Source organism: Mastomys coucha, unplaced genomic scaffold (assembly GCF_008632895.1).
Source record: "Mastomys coucha isolate ucsf_1 unplaced genomic scaffold, UCSF_Mcou_1 pScaffold15, whole genome shotgun sequence".
Lineage (NCBI taxonomy): Eukaryota > Metazoa > Chordata > Mammalia > Rodentia > Muridae > Mastomys > Mastomys coucha.
The window spans coordinates 166,668,167-166,684,202 of NW_022196897.1; the positions used below are offsets into that span (position 1 = coordinate 166,668,167).

The following is a 16,036-nucleotide window of genomic DNA, read 5'->3' on the forward strand; positions in this document are numbered from 1 at the left end:
GATTTGAACTCAGGACCTTCGGAAGAGCAGTCAGTGCTCTTTAACCACTGAGCCATCTCTCCAGCCCTGTAACTTACTTTTAACATTAGAGGTTTTGCTTTAGATAAGAAGGCATGTAAAAAGAGCAGACCTGCTTGTAGCATGTTTTCATGTAGCTTTTACGAACATAGCAGGAAAGTAGTTAAAGGGTCTCTTGTTTACCTGTGTACAGTTCCAACACTCACCATCCAAGCATGTGCTTCCAGGGGTTCTCCCTGATTCTTCTAAAGAGACACTCAGCAGGTTGCTGTCTGACCCACATGCATGTCTGTGTACAGCTCTAGAACATGAGACCCCTTAAAAAACACTTGTCGCCGAGCGGTGGTGGCACACGCCTTTAATCCCAGCACTTGGGAAGCAGAGGCAGGGAGATTTCTGAGTTCGAGGCCAGCCTGGTCTACAGAGTTCTAGGACAGCTGGGGCTATACAGAGAAACCCTGTCTTGAAAAAAAAAAACCACTGTCATGATACCTTACACATAAACTGGTCCTCACACTGCCTGATGTCCAGTTATCTCACCAGCCTCTCTGAGTATAACCTTGTTTGAATTTGGCTTCAGGCATGATATTAGTGTCTTTAAATAAAAAGTTATTTTATGTGTATGTGCCTGAATGTATGTTGTATATACATGCAACACATCTATGCAAGAGCCTGCAGAGGTCAGAAGAGGTATAGGTGGGTCCCTTGGAACTGGGGTTACGGACAGTTATGAGCCACCATTCCAGTGCCAAGAATTGAACCCTGGTTGTTTTCAAGGGCAATAAGTGCTGTTAATTGCAGAGCTCTCTCTCCAGTCCCCCATCAATGCTGTTTTGTTTTTGAGACAGGGTCTCTCTAGTCCTGGCTGTCCTGGAACTCACTATGTAGACTAGGCTGGCCTTTTTTTTTTCTTGGTTTTGCGAGACAAGGTTTCTCTGTATAGCCCTGGCTGTCCTGGAACTCACTCTATAGACCAGGCTGGCCTCGAACTCAGAAATTCCCTGCCTCTGCCTCCCAATAGGCTGACCTTTAGCTCATAGAGATCTACCTGCCTCTGCCTCCTCTGACTCCCAAGTGCTGGAGTTAAAGGCATGTAGGTTTTTTTATTTTTTATTTTTTTCAAGACAGGGTTTTTTTGTGTGTGTAATTCTGACTTTGGTTTGCAAACTAAAGGTTTGTACAACTACCACCTGGGAGTCATTTTTTTTTAAGATTTATTTATTATATTTATATGAGTACACTGTAGCTCTTTTCAGAGGTACCAGAAGAGGGCATCAGCTTTTATCACAGATGGTTGTGAGTTACCATGTGGGAATTGAACTCAGGACCTCAGGAAGAGCAGTCAGTGCTCTTAACTGCTGAGCCAGCTCTCCAGCCCCTATTTGTATCTTTTTTTTTTTTAAAGATTTGTTTATTTATTATATGCAGGTACACTGTAGCTGTCTTCAAACACCCCAGAAGAGAACATCAGATCCTATTATGGATGGTTGTGAGCCACCATGTGGTTGCTGGGATTTGAACTCAGGACCTTTGGAAGAGCAGCCAGTGCTCTTAACCACTGAGCCATCTCTCCAGCCCCATTTGTATCTTTTTAAAGGTAGCTTTTTCTCCAGGTACTAGGGATTGATCTTGGGTTTACAAATGCTAAGCAAATGTTCTACCAGCCAACCACACCCTGCAAGATACTTTTTTAAAAAACAAAACAAAACAAAACTTGTTTGTGGATTTATTTAGAGACAAGTCTTTTTTTTTTTTTTAAGATTTTATTTATTATTATACATAAGTACAGTGTAGCTGTCTTCAGATACACCAGAAGAGGGTGTCAGATCTCATTACAGAGGGTTATGAGCCATCACATGGTTGCTGGGATTTGAACTCAGAACCTTCGGAAGAACAGTCAGTGCTCTTACCTGCTGAGCCATCTCACCAGCCCCTAGAGACAAGTCTTTTGTACCCAGTCTGTCTTCCAACTTGCTTTGCAGTCAGGATAACCTTGATTTCCTAATCCTGCTTGCACCTCGTAAGTGCTGGGATTGTAGGTATATGCCACCACAACAGGCTTCAAGGTAGCTTTTGAAGGGGGTGATTCATATGTAATAAAATGTACACATTTTAAGTGCAAGGTTAAGATGAGAATGTGACTTTATGTAGCTCATCATGTATGTTAACTTGTGCCTTCCTGTGTGTATGTCACGTCCCACCTCAGAAATACTGCTGTTGGGATAATGCCTGCCCTCTGCCACTGTGTCACTTTCTTTCCTTTTTGATGTTTACTGGGGAAGCTTCCTCTGGCTTGGAAGGTTCCAGAGTCTGGGCGTTGCTGTTGGGGCTCCCACAGTGTCTAGCACAATCCTTTTCTGAGTATTTTCTTAAGTTTGTAGATTAAACCAGATGCAGGGCTGCATTTTGGTATGATTTTCTCAGCAGGATGGCATTAGTTAGCCATGTGGTTTTTCCCCAGAATGCACAAGCACTGTGTTACTGCTTTGATGGTCACATTTGATCTTGGTTAAAGGCTGGGAAACAGTTTTACCCTTTTTGTTTGTTTTGAGACATAGTGTCATACATCCTGGGCTGGTCTCTCTGTGTAGCCAAGGATGACCTTGAACTCCATCTCTAGAGTGCTGAGATTACAGGGTTTACATGGTATTGGGGATCAAGCCCAGGCTTCCCCATATGCTTGATAAGCACGTTATCAGCTGAGCCACATCTTCAGCCCTTTCCTTGTTCCAAGGTAATTAATTCATTGGCTACTGGTTACCAGTCATTTCTTTGTTCTTTAGGAACTTGGGCCATCATGCCTTTAGTAGGTCTGTCTGTTATGTGCGTTTTAGTATCCAAGTTGTCTTATTTTTGTTGTGGGAGCTTTTGATTTGACATCTTGGTTCTGTCCATTCTGTGCCATTCTAGTGATACCACACAGTAGGCAGTTTTGTGCCCTTACCCCAGCTGACTTAGACCTTGCTCTACCACAGCTAGCCCACCTAGGGTGGAGTTTTCTGAGATAAGAGAACTCTATTGTCCTGCAGAAGTTTCCTACAGGAAGCCACCACCTACTGCGTTTACCTACAGTCTACCTGCCTCACAAGTTTCTGATCTTCTGGGACTTTCCTTGTCTATCAGGACTCACAGGCCACTGCTCGGAGACTTTGTAAGTTACATGTGGCTGGCCAGGTGATGGTGGTGCATGCCTTTAATCCCAGCACTTGGGAGGCAGGGGCAGGCAGATTTCTGAGTTCAAGGCCAGCCTGGTCTACAAAGTGAGCTCCAGGACAGCCAGGACTACACAGAGAAAGCCTGTCTTCAAAAACAAAAACAAAAACCATATGGCCTCTACTTATTTTCAGGAAAAAAAAAAGTTCAAACCTTTTGAAACAGTTTGAAGGTGCTTGTTGTTTTTAGACAAGAGTTCACTATTTAGCTCTGGCTGGCCTCAAACTCACAGAGATCCTCATGCCTCTGCCTCAGAAGTGCTGGGATTAAAGGCATGCATGCCCGGTTATTGGTTGAATTTTTGCTTCACTGTTTTAAAATCCTGTTCTTGGGCTGGGCATGGTGGTGCACTTAATCTCAGCACTCCAGAGGCAGAGGCTGGTGTATCTCTGTGAGTGTAAGGCCCGCCAGGGCTACTTACAGAGACTCTGTCCGGAGCAAAACAAAAGTATTCTTCCCAACAGTAAGGAGAACTTACTGTACGAGAGTTCTAAAATGCTAAGCTAATTACTAAATTACTGAATGTAATTTTGAGAAAAATAAAGCTTTTTTTGGTTACATGATAGAACTAAGTTATATAGTTGTCTTTTTTTTTTTTTTTGGTTTTGCGAGACGGGGTTTCTCTGTATAGCTCTGGCTGTCCTGGAACTCACTCTGTAGACCAGGCTGCCTCTCGAATTCAGAGATCCACCTGCCTCTGCCTCCCAAGTGCTGGGATTAAAGGTGTGCACCACCACTGCCCGGCCTTTTCTTTTTCTTTCTTTTTTTTTGGGCGGGGGGAGGGTTATATAGTTGTCTTAATTCTCTGATTTGGGAAACTGGTGTCCATGCTGGGGATATAACTCACAGTGGAATGTTTGTCTAAGTGTGTGTGAGGCTCTGGGTTCCATCCTTAGCACCACAAAGGAAAAGAACAGTTGGTGCGAGGTAGATGTGAGGCAAATGTTTTGACACATTATTCTACTTATTTGTTATCCAGCTCCTTGTGACTCACAGCAGAGCCTCCTGAGGTCTGCAGAGCCCCATCTTCATGTGATTGCCTGTTGAAACTACTCTAACTGCCCACATGTCTTCTAAATTAATATTTATCATCTTCCTGAACAACTATAAATGGTTATTTTAAAATATAACTCTTAAAATCATGATTACTTATTGATGTATTTGTCATTGGTTATTAATTTTTTTCTTTTTACACTACTTACTGAAGATCAAACCTAGGGCCTTGCACATGCTAGGTAAGCGTCTACTACTGAGCTGCATTCTCCACCCCTCTTTTTCCCTACATGTTGTGTGTGGGTGAGTGCTATGGCATGCATCGATATCTCAGATGATAGCTTGTGAGGGTCATTTCTCTCTTTCTACTGTATGGGTTCTAGGAATTAAGTTCAGCTTAAGCTTGGTAGCAAGCACTCTTACCTGCTGAGCTTACTTTTTATCCTGAGACAACAATCTCACTAAATTTGCTCAGACTGGCTTGGAACCCTATTTTTATTTTTAGGGAGCTGGATCTCATTTTTTTTTCTGATTTTAAGTGTGTGTGTGTGTGTGTGTGTGTGTGTGTATAGTGTGTATGTGTGCGTGCGCACATAAATGTGGAGTCTACAGACTGATTTAGTTAGGGTCTTTCTCAGTTCTTCTTCCACTTTATTCTTTGAGACAGGATCTCTTCATCAAACTCAGAACTTGCTAGTCAGAATGCTCCAGGGTTCCCACCTTCAAAGCCGACTGCCTCGACACATTTACATATGTGGGCTCTGGGCATCTGAACTCCAGTCTGCTTGCTTGTATGCACTGAGCAGTCTCTGGTCCTAAGCCTTGAACTGTTCCCCCTCCCCATTTATTTATCTGGGGTTTTGTTTATCCTTATTTCTTTACTGTGTGTGGGGTGGTGGTGGGTGTAGGAATGTACAAGGTCAGAGGACAGCCTCCAGGAGACAGTGTCAGTTTTTTCCCACCATATCAATACTGAGCTGTCTTTCATCTTTATATTAAGTATGCATGCATCTTTTGATTCCTGCTGCTCAAAGAATGAATTTTTTTTTTTTTTTTTTTTTTTTTTGGTTTTTCGAGACAGGGTTTCTCTGTGTTGCCCTGGCTGTCCTGGAACTCACTCTGTAGACCAGGCTGGCCTCGAACTCAGAAATCCGCCTGCCTCTGCCTCCCAAGTGCTGGGATTAAAGGCGTGCGCCACCACCGCCTGGCCCAAAGAATGAATTTGTTTTAATTCACTTTTTTTTTGTTTAGACATGAGGTCAAATTTTTATTTTCTTTTTCTTCCTCTTCTTCTTATTTTCTTCTTCTTCTTCCTCTTCCTCCTTCCCCTCCTCTTCCTCTTTTGAGATAGGGTCTTGTGATGTAATCTTGACTGACCAGCAACTCCCTTTGTAGACCAAGCAGACCTGAACTCACAGAAATCCACTGTCTCCTTGGGGAGTGCTAGGGTTAAAGGCATGTGCCAATGTACTTGGCCCTTATGGAGATCAATTAGATCAATTTCAAATATGAGTATTTGGCTGGGCATGACAGCAATCCCTAGGTCTTGAGGCGGAGATAGAAGGATGTTTGAATTCTAGATCAGTTTGGTCTACATGGCAAGTTTCAGGCCAGCCAGAGCTGCAGAGTGAGATCCTGTCTCAAACAAAAGCCAAAATTTAAAAAAAAAGGGTGGGGGGAATTTACAAGTTGTTTTTAGACCACTAGACCATAGGCTTTGTAGAAGCTGAGTTCATTCCAAAGTATTTCTCCCCTCAGATTTCCAGGATACACACAACTTCAACATAAATATAGATCAGATGTGATCCAGTAGGAGGACCAAACCCCAGAACAGTGACAGCCTTGTCACTGAAGGATGAACGGAGAGGAAGAATTCTTTGATGCCGTCACAGGTGAGCAACTACAAGAGACTGCATCTGTGGGATGCAGGGTATGAGCTTGGTTTGGCTTAGCTAAAGGCCAGGATTGTATTAGATTAGACCTGATGTTAGTTAGTTAGAAAGACAATGATGGCTTCTCTCATGAGGTGAACCTTGACTGGATTTTAAGAGACAGCATGAAAGGACAGTGTGAGTGTGTGGGGGTGGGGGTGGGCTGGATGCTTGGAAGAACCTGGGTCTGTCTCCTGAGTGCAGGGATTAAAGGCTTGTACCACCACCTCCTGGCTAGTACTTCCATTCTTTTAGAGTATCTGGGCATGGAGTGTCAGCCCTGATTGCTGGCTGGTCATGTTTGTGAACTTACTGAAATCTCAAAAGAAGACACTGAGCTCCTTGCCTTTTCCAAGGCTCAGTAAAATAATTTTCATTATTTCATGACTGAGACCCATTGACTCTGTTTCACGTTGGCATGTGCCTACAAGTGGAGTGTGCTGTAGAACAGCCTCAGCAGCTCTACAGACAGATAGGTGTCCAGCCATCCCTGGGAAGCCATGCTTACCACGGGGAGGGAGACCGCTGCAGACACCTGCCTCCTCACCCACACGGGGAGACCGCTGCAGACGCCTCCTCACCCACATATTCCCGAGAAGCTTCCTCTCAGCCAGGGAGATACTGCTCCAAACACCCCTGAGCTTTGGAGTAAGTTTGTCTTGATATTCAGCCTTATTGATGTTGAGATGATTTCTGCCATCCTAGCAGACAACAGTGGGCTGCAGAGGGGCTGCTCCCACACAGCCCTTCTGTGTCCTGACACTGAGGTGGACCATCTTTTCACTGAGTTAGGAACAGAGATGATTATTCTAAGTGTACCACTTGAAAACAATCTCATGGGGATGGTGGCACATTGATCCCAGCACTCAGGAGGCAGAGACTGTGAGTTCAAGGTTAGACTGGTCTACATAGTTCCAGGGCAGACAAGGCTACATAGTAAGGTCCTGCCTCAAAAAACAAAACCAAACAAAAGGTTTGTAGATCTTGAGGCTTCTGTTTGTGTAGTAGTCTTAATTTTTTTTAAGGATTTATTTATTTGTTTTATGTTTGTGAGTACACTGTAACTGTACAGATGGTTATGAGCCTTCATATAGTTGTTAGGAATTGAATTTTTAGGACCTTTGCTGGCTCCAGTCAACTCTGCTCTCTCGGGTCAACTCTCCTCTCTCCGGTCAACTCTCCTCACTCACTAAGTCCCTGGTTGCTCCAGCCCCAAAGATTTTTTTATTGTTATACATAAGTACACTTCAGCTGATTTCAGATGCACCAGAAGAGGGCATCAGATCTCATTATGGGTGGTTGTGAGCCACCATGTGGTTACTGGGATTTGAACTCAGGACCTTTGGAAGAGCAGTCAGTGCTCTTATCCACTAACCATCTCGTCAGCCCTTGTGGTTAGTCTTGAAGTAGGCTTCTACATCTGGCAAGTCTAGAGGTGACTATTTTTGCTTCTTTGTTACAGGCTTTGATTCTGATAATTCTACAGGGGAATTTTCAGAGGCAAATAAAATTAGTGGGATGATTGACTTGGATACCAGCAAAAGTACTAGGAGTGGGAAAAATGGGGAGAGATCACCACAAGAGAATGGAATTCAAAAGCACAGGTATGCTGTCTTACATTGTATCAAGGATCACCCCTATATGTCCTACAAGGTATTCCCTTAGGTCTCATGAATTGAGCTGAAGTACCCCTAGTTCTAAGGCAACTCTTCAGACAGTCTAGCCACCAGATGTCCTGTGAGACTTGATGCTTGTCCACTGGGGCCTGGAGATGAGTGAAGGGCAGTGTTTGACCAGTGAATCCCTTTCCATGAAGTGATAGTGCTGTCCCAGGTTGGCTCACAGCCTGTGCATAACATGATCCACGGCCATCATTTACTGACCCACAGACCCACCTGCCACTCTACAGGCACCAGGCTAATCCTGTTGTTCCTTCTGTGTATTACTGAGATATGTTTGACTGCTGGGCTAGTGGGACTAGCGACAGTTCTCTTGTACCTTCTACATCTCACTGAGAAGCGTTGGCTGCTGGCCTGTAGGGACTGTCAGGGTTTGATTATTTGCAGCAGCAAAACCATGTGCATTTGTGTACCCAGACTATGTGATTATCACAGAAGTGTTTCAATCTTAGGAAAAGCGCCCATGAAACATAGGCTTCCTGCTTATATTCTAAAAGGTGTTTTTGGCCTCAGTGGATCCTCAGCCTCACTGCTGACCTAATGCATGGCCCACTTGTCTTCAGGGCAGGCTCCCTCTGCCCAGGATGCTTAGCCTTCTCTTGTCCTACAACCACATGCTTAGTGGGTGCAGGAGTACCTCACATGGGCTGTGAGGGCCTGTGTAAGGAGCTTGTTCACTCTGTACCTCACCAGCTTTCTCTAAGTGTATGTCACCTTGTGACCAAACAGCAGTGAGTGTGGGACCACTACCTCATTCCGTTCCCCTCATCTGATGCTTTGGCTACTAAATACACCTTGATTTTGAGACTCCCTCATGTCCACCCTGCATCACGTGTGCCACCTTCCCTCTTTCTTCCTAAGCACAGGGACACTTAGCACACTGTTTGTGTCATCCCTGTTCTCTGCCTAAAGCTCCTGTACCAGGGACTCATTTCTGTCCTCTCCCTCCCAAGCAGCTCTGAGTAGTGCTCCATTTGCTCACAGAGCAAATGCATCTTAGGCATCGATATACATGGTCATTGTTGAAGTGAGGGCTCACATCTCCTTATCCCTGTACTCGGGCCTGTTTTTACTTACTCTCCTGGCTCTGCCTCCCCTGGAACCTCTTGTCTTGAGTTCTGCATCTAGACCTGTGTATACCAAAGTTCCTTCATACTGCTGTCTCAACCTGGAGCTTTGCCATCCTTCTCTGTGTCTTTTCTCTTGTTGACCCTTCCCATCTTCATGCAGCGGTTGGGTATCAATCATTTCCTATTGCTGTGATAAATACCACAACCAAGACCAAACACATTCATGGGTTTGTTTCACTTGCAGGTTACAGTCCATCATTAGAGAAGCCACGGCAGGAACTGAAACAGAGACCATGGAGGAGTGCTTCTTAACTGTTTTGTTCCCATGGCTTGCTCAGTTTGCCTTTTTATGTAATCCACGACCATCTGTTAAGAAGTGATGCTGCCTTCAGCTTCACAGTGGGCTTGGCCCTTCCACATCCATTATTATTCAAGGAAATGCCTTATAGACCTCCCTATAAGCAGTCAGATAGAGGTATTTTTCTCAACAGAGGTTCCTCTTCCCAGATAATCCTATGTTTTGTCAAGTTGACAAAAAATAGCACAGGGTGGATTCTTGGGGCCTAACCCTGACCCTTTATGGAGCTATATTCCCATTTCTTTGGCTCTCACAGTTTGCCATGTTTACAGCATTCCAACTATTTTTGGCAGTTCTGGTACACAGTGCTCAGAAAACATTAGATTTCTTTCCTTTTCCATTTGTCTCAAAGCTTTTCTCCCTCTTGTCTTGACTCAATGAGCCTTTTTTGAGGTCTTACCTGACAAGACCCTAGCTATTACTCTCCCAGGATCAAAATGCCCAGTCAGGGTTCTCTGGGGAATTCCACAAGAAAAACTAGGTTGTCCTCTAAGGAACCAGAGCAGTCATGTGTATCTGAGGGCTTATTCTACGATGCCTTCTCTGCTCGCCTGTGATAGGTCATTAGGCCGATCTCTACTGAGGCTTCTTCCCACACATGGAGACAGTGCTTACTAGAGTATAGCTTACAGTCCCTAAGGAAGCTCTAGTCTTTTCCTAGGTAGCCAGAGCAGGAGTTGCTGCAGCTAAGGTGACTGCTGGGCCCTCGTTGGGTAGAAGGTGGCCTGAGGAGTGCACCTTGGGAAGCTCTTGACCCATCTCCTGTAGTCTTAGCTCTGCCCAACATCTAAGACCAGGCAGAAGACTCTAAATAAGAATGTGAGCCGAGGGATTTCCGTCTCATTGTCAGCCTTGCCCTGAGCTCATGGAAGGACAGCAGTGGCCTGGCCATGGCAGGCCACCACGACCAATAACCATTCCTAGGAGGACTTAAAGCAATGGTGCAGAAACCCTGCAGTGTCAGCTATGATCTCACTTCTCTCCCAGCATGCCATTGTTTAGAGACTGATGTTTCAATCTCAAGCTAGGATGTTGACATTGAGCAATCCTGTGAGAAATATGTCCTACCCCCTACCTACTCCATTGGATAATAAATTCCTGTTGCTCTCAAATTCCTCACAGGACAGCTCTTCCTGCTCCCATGTTCACCAGAAGTGACTTCAGTGTGTGGAGTATCCTGAAGAAATGCATTGGCTTGGTGAGTGCAGATAAGTCATGTGAAGCACGGAGGTAATGATTCTCATGAGATTTATAGTGTTGGTGTCTAAGAGAATATATGCTGTATATTCATAATGATCATGGAATTACGATAACAAGGCAGCAAAGGAGCAAGTGCCCGAGGAGAAGGGAAACATTATTTAGGAACAGCAGAATGGCAGTTTTATGGTTAAGCATTTAAGCAGGCAGGAGACATCCCATGGGCCTTTTTCCTGGTGCTCTGAGATGGGCTCCTTGTTTGTGGCCTAAACACCTTCTGCATGAGACCAGGTGGGGCCCTTGACATACTCTAGGCTATAGATAGCTTTTGTCAAGTATTGCAGCTTTGTGTCAGGAAAATGGAGTGTCAAGTAGCTATAAACTTTCCATATGGTCTTTGACTGTTAGAGGCTAGTGTACTCAGGGCCTCTGGCACATTTCATGCACAAACCAGCACTTGGCAACAAGAAACTCAAGTCCAAGAGTCCAGAAGTTCTTGTTGCCAAATTTCAGGTTTGTCTACCTGTGTTCTTTAAAATACCATCTTCCTGTTGTGATTACTTCTACACCATATTCCCAGAGAACACACTTTCTCTAGCCTTTTATTTTAAATCACTGTCAACAGACTGAAGGTAGATAGAATAGTGTGGGACTGGCTTTGGGAAGCTGGAAGAAGTTTTCATTAGAGGTTCTCTTTTGTGTAGGATTACAGAAAAACAGGGAATTCATTCAGAATTGTATAGTGTCCATATATCTTCCTGGGGACATTACCTTACTTTAACTGCTTGATTGTGTATCCTTGTTGCAAAGTTTTCTAGTTTTTTCATGGGTGATTGTACATGGTCTGGGAGAACCATGTAGGTTCATCAGTTTCATTTTTTTATGTTTACAGGTCCCTTTTATGATTTTATTTTAAAATACAAAAGTCAAATTCATTAAATATGTTAGTCTGTTTCTTGCCGCCTGTGCTGTAAGACTGCAGCCGGGTTAAACTGTAAAGGAAAGAGGCTTATGTCTCCTGTGTCTGCAGTTACAGGACCAAGGGCATGTGTCTGGTGATGACTTCAGTGCTGGCAGAGTCCTGAGGTAGCATAAGATATACAGGGAAAGGCAGGGAAGGGGCGTGCACAGCTGTGTGTATTGGTCTCTTTCTTTTCTTTTTGTTGTTATTTGTTTGTTTACAGTTCTAGGGATTGAGTCCAGAGCCTCAGAAGCATTCTAACCCTGAGCTGTTTCACAACCCTTGCCCTGTTCTATTATCATTATTTACATTTATTTATGTCCACACACGTGCATGTGGAGGTCAGAGGGCGGGTTGCAGGACTCAGTTTTCTTGTACAGTCTACCTGCTAAATATCTTACCAGCCCCTGCCCTGCCCTCTCTTAACTACCCTAGTCAACCATGGAGGCTCATTCCACCCAGTGATTTTACCTAATCTTAATGGCTTTCTAGAAAATTGGCATTAACACCATAGATGGATTAAGTGTCATCCTCTTAATTCTTCACAGTTAATTGGGATACTGTGACCACATCCAGAATATGACGGTCTTGGAAGCTCAGTTTCCTGTGCTTATCCCTCCCCACAAGTAACTGTCACCCATCCTTGTGGCGCCTCATTCCATGCCACACCCTGACTTATGTACGTTTCCTCCCATGCTTTCAGAGAGGCAATAGGCTGTCTTTATCGCTCAGACGCCAATGTCTAAGTGATCTTGTAACTACTTCAACCCCCTTTCTTGGCTGTTTTTCAGTTAGTGGGATGATGCCTTGTTTTAGACATTAGACCATTTCTGGTTTTTGGATGACCAAAGCAGATCACAGTGACTAGCCCTGTACATATATTTGTTGAGGCTCAGAGATGGGTGCTGAGACATGGCATTGCTGGATCAAAGGAGAAACATGTTGGCATTTTGCTAGCCATAGCCAAGTCCACTTTGTAGGCTATGGCACTATACCCAGCAGCAGAGATGGAGCCTGGCCTATGGAACCCAAGGCTGAGGGCTTAGAGTAGGTAAGCAGTGTGCATGCAAGTGCCTGGACGCCCAGCTAGCCTCTCTCTTGCTGGCAGTCTTCTGTCCACTGCTGACCTCTCTGACCTCTTGCACTGTAGGTTGTGGGATCAACTTCCCTTGCTTTTACAGGTACACACTGACAGAAGGTATGTGAAGCCTTGTCTTCCCTTACCTTTCTACTATAGCCATCCCTATATTCCCAGGTGTCTGGATGTCTCTCAGCTGGGTACTTAAGTGTCTGAGAAGCCTGACTGACTCTGACTCAGGGTCTATGAGTTCAGGCTTTCAGTGAACAAGCCCTACCCTTTCCTAGCATGTTGTCTCCCAGGACCTGGCTGGCTTGCTGGTAATAGTTGAGAATACTACCTCCCCGAGGGCACTCTGTCAGTCTCTAGTGACATTTGGGACTGGTGAGAGCAGAGGGATCATTCTAGCCCCCAGTACAGAAAGCCTGCAAATCATCCTAAGAGCCAAAGCTTGTCATTTTTCTTATTCCTGGAGCACCTGAGCCTACCCTGTTATAACAGGTTCACTGTCTTCTGATAGTCCGCAGTCTTTTCTGTTAATGCCTTTCTGGAAGCCCCGCTCAGGAATAGCTCCTGAAGACTTTGTCCTCTGTGCATGAGCTCTATGGAGGCAGAAGCTGCAGCCTCACTTGCCCCTTGGTGCTCCTTACAGACTCTGAAATAGCTTCCAGGCAAAGCCACATTAGAAGGGCTTGCCTGCCAAGCACCAGCCAGGTGCTTCCATGTGGTCCCAGATAGAGTTTCTCTGTGTAGCCCTGGCTGTCCTGGAACTCACTCTATAGACCTGGCTAGCCTTTAATTGAGAGATCCTCCTGCCTCTGCCCCTTAAGTGCTGGGGTTAAAGGTGTGTGTTATTACCTCTTGCCCATCAAGGGCAAGTTTTAACAACGGGAAGCTTGGGGCTGATACCACTCATCTAGAATGGATGAAGGGAGGGGAAGTGGCTGTCTTAGAGTGACTGTGATCACTATGTTATTCAAATTGGGAGTGGCTCCCAGGCCTGGGAGATAGAAAGCTGCGATGGCTGCTACTCAGGAAGACATTCCAAGTTGGGTAGGGTAGAAACCAGGGCTCACAACAGATAGCATGCCTACAGTGAGTTTCTAAGACCTTGTCTGTATGGGAATTTGAGGCTCTGGGAAGTGATCCTTAGAACACTAGAGTAAAGTGAGTTATTTGCATCTGGGGCATACCCTGAAACCTCAGAAGCCCAACCAGATGTCTTTCTGGCTTCTTCTAGGAGCTATCCAAGATCACAATGCCAATTGCCTTCAATGAGCCACTGAGCTTCCTGCAGCGGATTACGGAGTACATGGAGCATGTGTACCTCATTCACAAAGCCTCGAATCAGTCCCAGCCCCTGGAGAGGATGCAGGTGAGGACAGTCCCAATGCTTTAACTGATTGACTGAGTGACCCCATAGTTATAGGGCTCCAAGTATTCTGCTTGGTGGGCTGTATGGAAGAATTGTATTCTCTTCAGGGTATCTGACCAGTCTAAGAACTGCCAGCTGTCAGCCTCATAGAGATGACTTCTGTCTACTATCTCATGTGTGCATGTGCCTATGTAGGGGGCATTTACCTGTGAGTCTGTGTGTGTGTGTGTGTGTGTGTGTGCGCGCGTGTTTCGGCATGTGTAGGGTGTGCAGTCTGGGATGAGAAAACATGTTGTTCCCTCTATGACTTTGAGGAAGTAGTGGGTGACAATGGTGTTTCCCTAGAAGTTCTGTAATCTTAAAAAACATTGTTAGTCAGCAGAGTGGGGAGTGGGCTAACTGAGTGCCTTGGATGCCCTGTGGGGAGCAGCTTTGCTGTCTTGGCTTAAGCTGTTCTGATCTACCTTTGGATTGTTTGCAGTCTGTAGCTGCCTTTGCGGTCTCGGCTGTGGCTTCCCAGTGGGAGAGAACTGGCAAACCCTTTAACCCACTCTTGGGAGAGACATATGAGTTGATCAGGTAAGGAGAGCTCATAATGAATCTTTTGCAGAAGGTCTGTTGGATGAACAAGAAGGGCTCAGTTTTCTCTTCAGCATTGATTCCTCGGAATTAGGAACTCCTGAGGTGTTTGAAGTGCTGTGGGTAAGAAGGGATTCACACACATGGAATGCTGTGTTACTGACGGGGTAGAACCCTGCTACTACATGAAGGTCTGGCCTAGAACCTTAGTACAGTGGGCTCAAGGATTGAGGCCATGCTGTGTAGACTACTGGTGGTCTATGTGTATTACATGCCAGAGATATGGGGGGTCACTAGTGTTAGACCAAAAGTGGAATCAGAACTAATGAGTAGGACTGTGCTAGTTGTAGAAGCACTTTACTTTGATGAGAGTGCAATAACCAAAGAGAGGAGAGACTGCCCAAGTCACTGTTCACTCTGTGCCTCTATCTCAGGGTCTTAGGAAAGAGCCAGCCTCACCATGTCTAGTCTGTGAGGATTTGCTGAAATCCCTCTGAGTGCTTTCTTCTGGGTGGTGGCATGCCTCTTGGAACCCTGTAGAGCATGAGGTTGGCAGTGTGGGGTGGTTAGGGCAGACAGTGGTCAGTGCTCATGCACTTGAGCAGTACGTACCCTCCATTCTCATCCTCTGACCTGGACGCTGAGTCCAGGTCTCATGGATTGTGGTGAGTCTCCCTAGTTCATATGGATTGTGGTGAGACTCCCTAGTTCATATGGATTGTGGTGAGACTCCCTAGTTCATATGGATTGTGGTGAGTCTCCCTAGTTCACATGGATTGTGGTGAGTCTCCCTAGTTCATATGGATTGTGGTGAGTCTCCAGACGGCTGGGCTGGGAGATTGTTGCTACCTACTTTGCCAACTCTGGGTTTCCTGCAGTTACGCAGAAAACTGTCTTGTTTTGGAGTTGCTGCCATGGTAAACACTCCTAATCTCATGTCACAGCCGCTAGTGTGGTTTTGCCTTAGCCTTGCCTGAGCCTCCAGAGACTAGTCATTGAATTTGCACAGTTCTTAGTGGGCCCATTTGTGCTCTTCAGGGTCATTCTTAGACGGCCATGCTGCGACCTTTTCTGTGTTGCATGTATGGCTGATATAGCGTGCTTATGCCTCAGGAATGCAGAGCACAGCCGTGTAGTTTATTAAGAAGATTTTTTCCTGATGGGGGAAGGAAGTAACTAGAAGGATTTAGATGAGGTATTCTCATTAGCTGGCATCATGATTATTTGCCACAGGCTGTGGCCAGCACCTGCCATCCTGCTCTGAGATCTTTTCTGTAGAGAGGAGTTCTGCCATGACAGTCTGCCACTATCCTTGGAATCATAATCAGCTGGTAATCTGTGGAATTCATTAAATGGAGCCTGTTGGTGTTTTAGCCATGATAATGTTCTGTATAGAGCATGGCAATGCTAGAAGTAGCAAACAGATAATTGGTGTCAACATCTTAGTAGATTTTCTTGTGAGTGAGGTGTTAATTGACGACTTTTGCATTGTATCATAAACATTTTCCTTAGCTAGGAATGGTGGCACATGCCTTTAATATCAGCACTCAAGAGGCAGAGGCAGAAGCAGAGGCAGAGGCAGGC

The 16,036-nt window shown here is 45.2% G+C and overlaps 1 protein-coding gene across 2 annotated transcripts in view; it reads left to right on the forward strand.

Moving 5' to 3' along the window:
* The window catches only part of Osbpl2 (oxysterol binding protein like 2), a 44,633-nt gene that overhangs the window by 13,595 nt on the left and 15,002 nt on the right, over positions 1–16,036 (forward strand). Inside the window, exons 2-7 of one of the 2 annotated variants that reach the window (XM_031372967.1) lie at positions 2,994–3,169; positions 5,983–6,116; positions 7,618–7,759; positions 10,385–10,460; positions 13,739–13,873; positions 14,355–14,452. In XM_031372967.1, the coding sequence (XP_031228827.1) occupies positions 6,080–6,116; positions 7,618–7,759; positions 10,385–10,460; positions 13,739–13,873; positions 14,355–14,452 (488 nt within the window). In that variant the 5' untranslated portion in view covers positions 2,994–3,169; positions 5,983–6,079. The remainder of the gene's footprint in view (positions 1–2,993; positions 3,170–5,982; positions 6,117–7,617; positions 7,760–10,384; positions 10,461–13,738; positions 13,874–14,354; positions 14,453–16,036) is intronic. The other variant, XM_031372966.1, reaches the window with a different exon arrangement.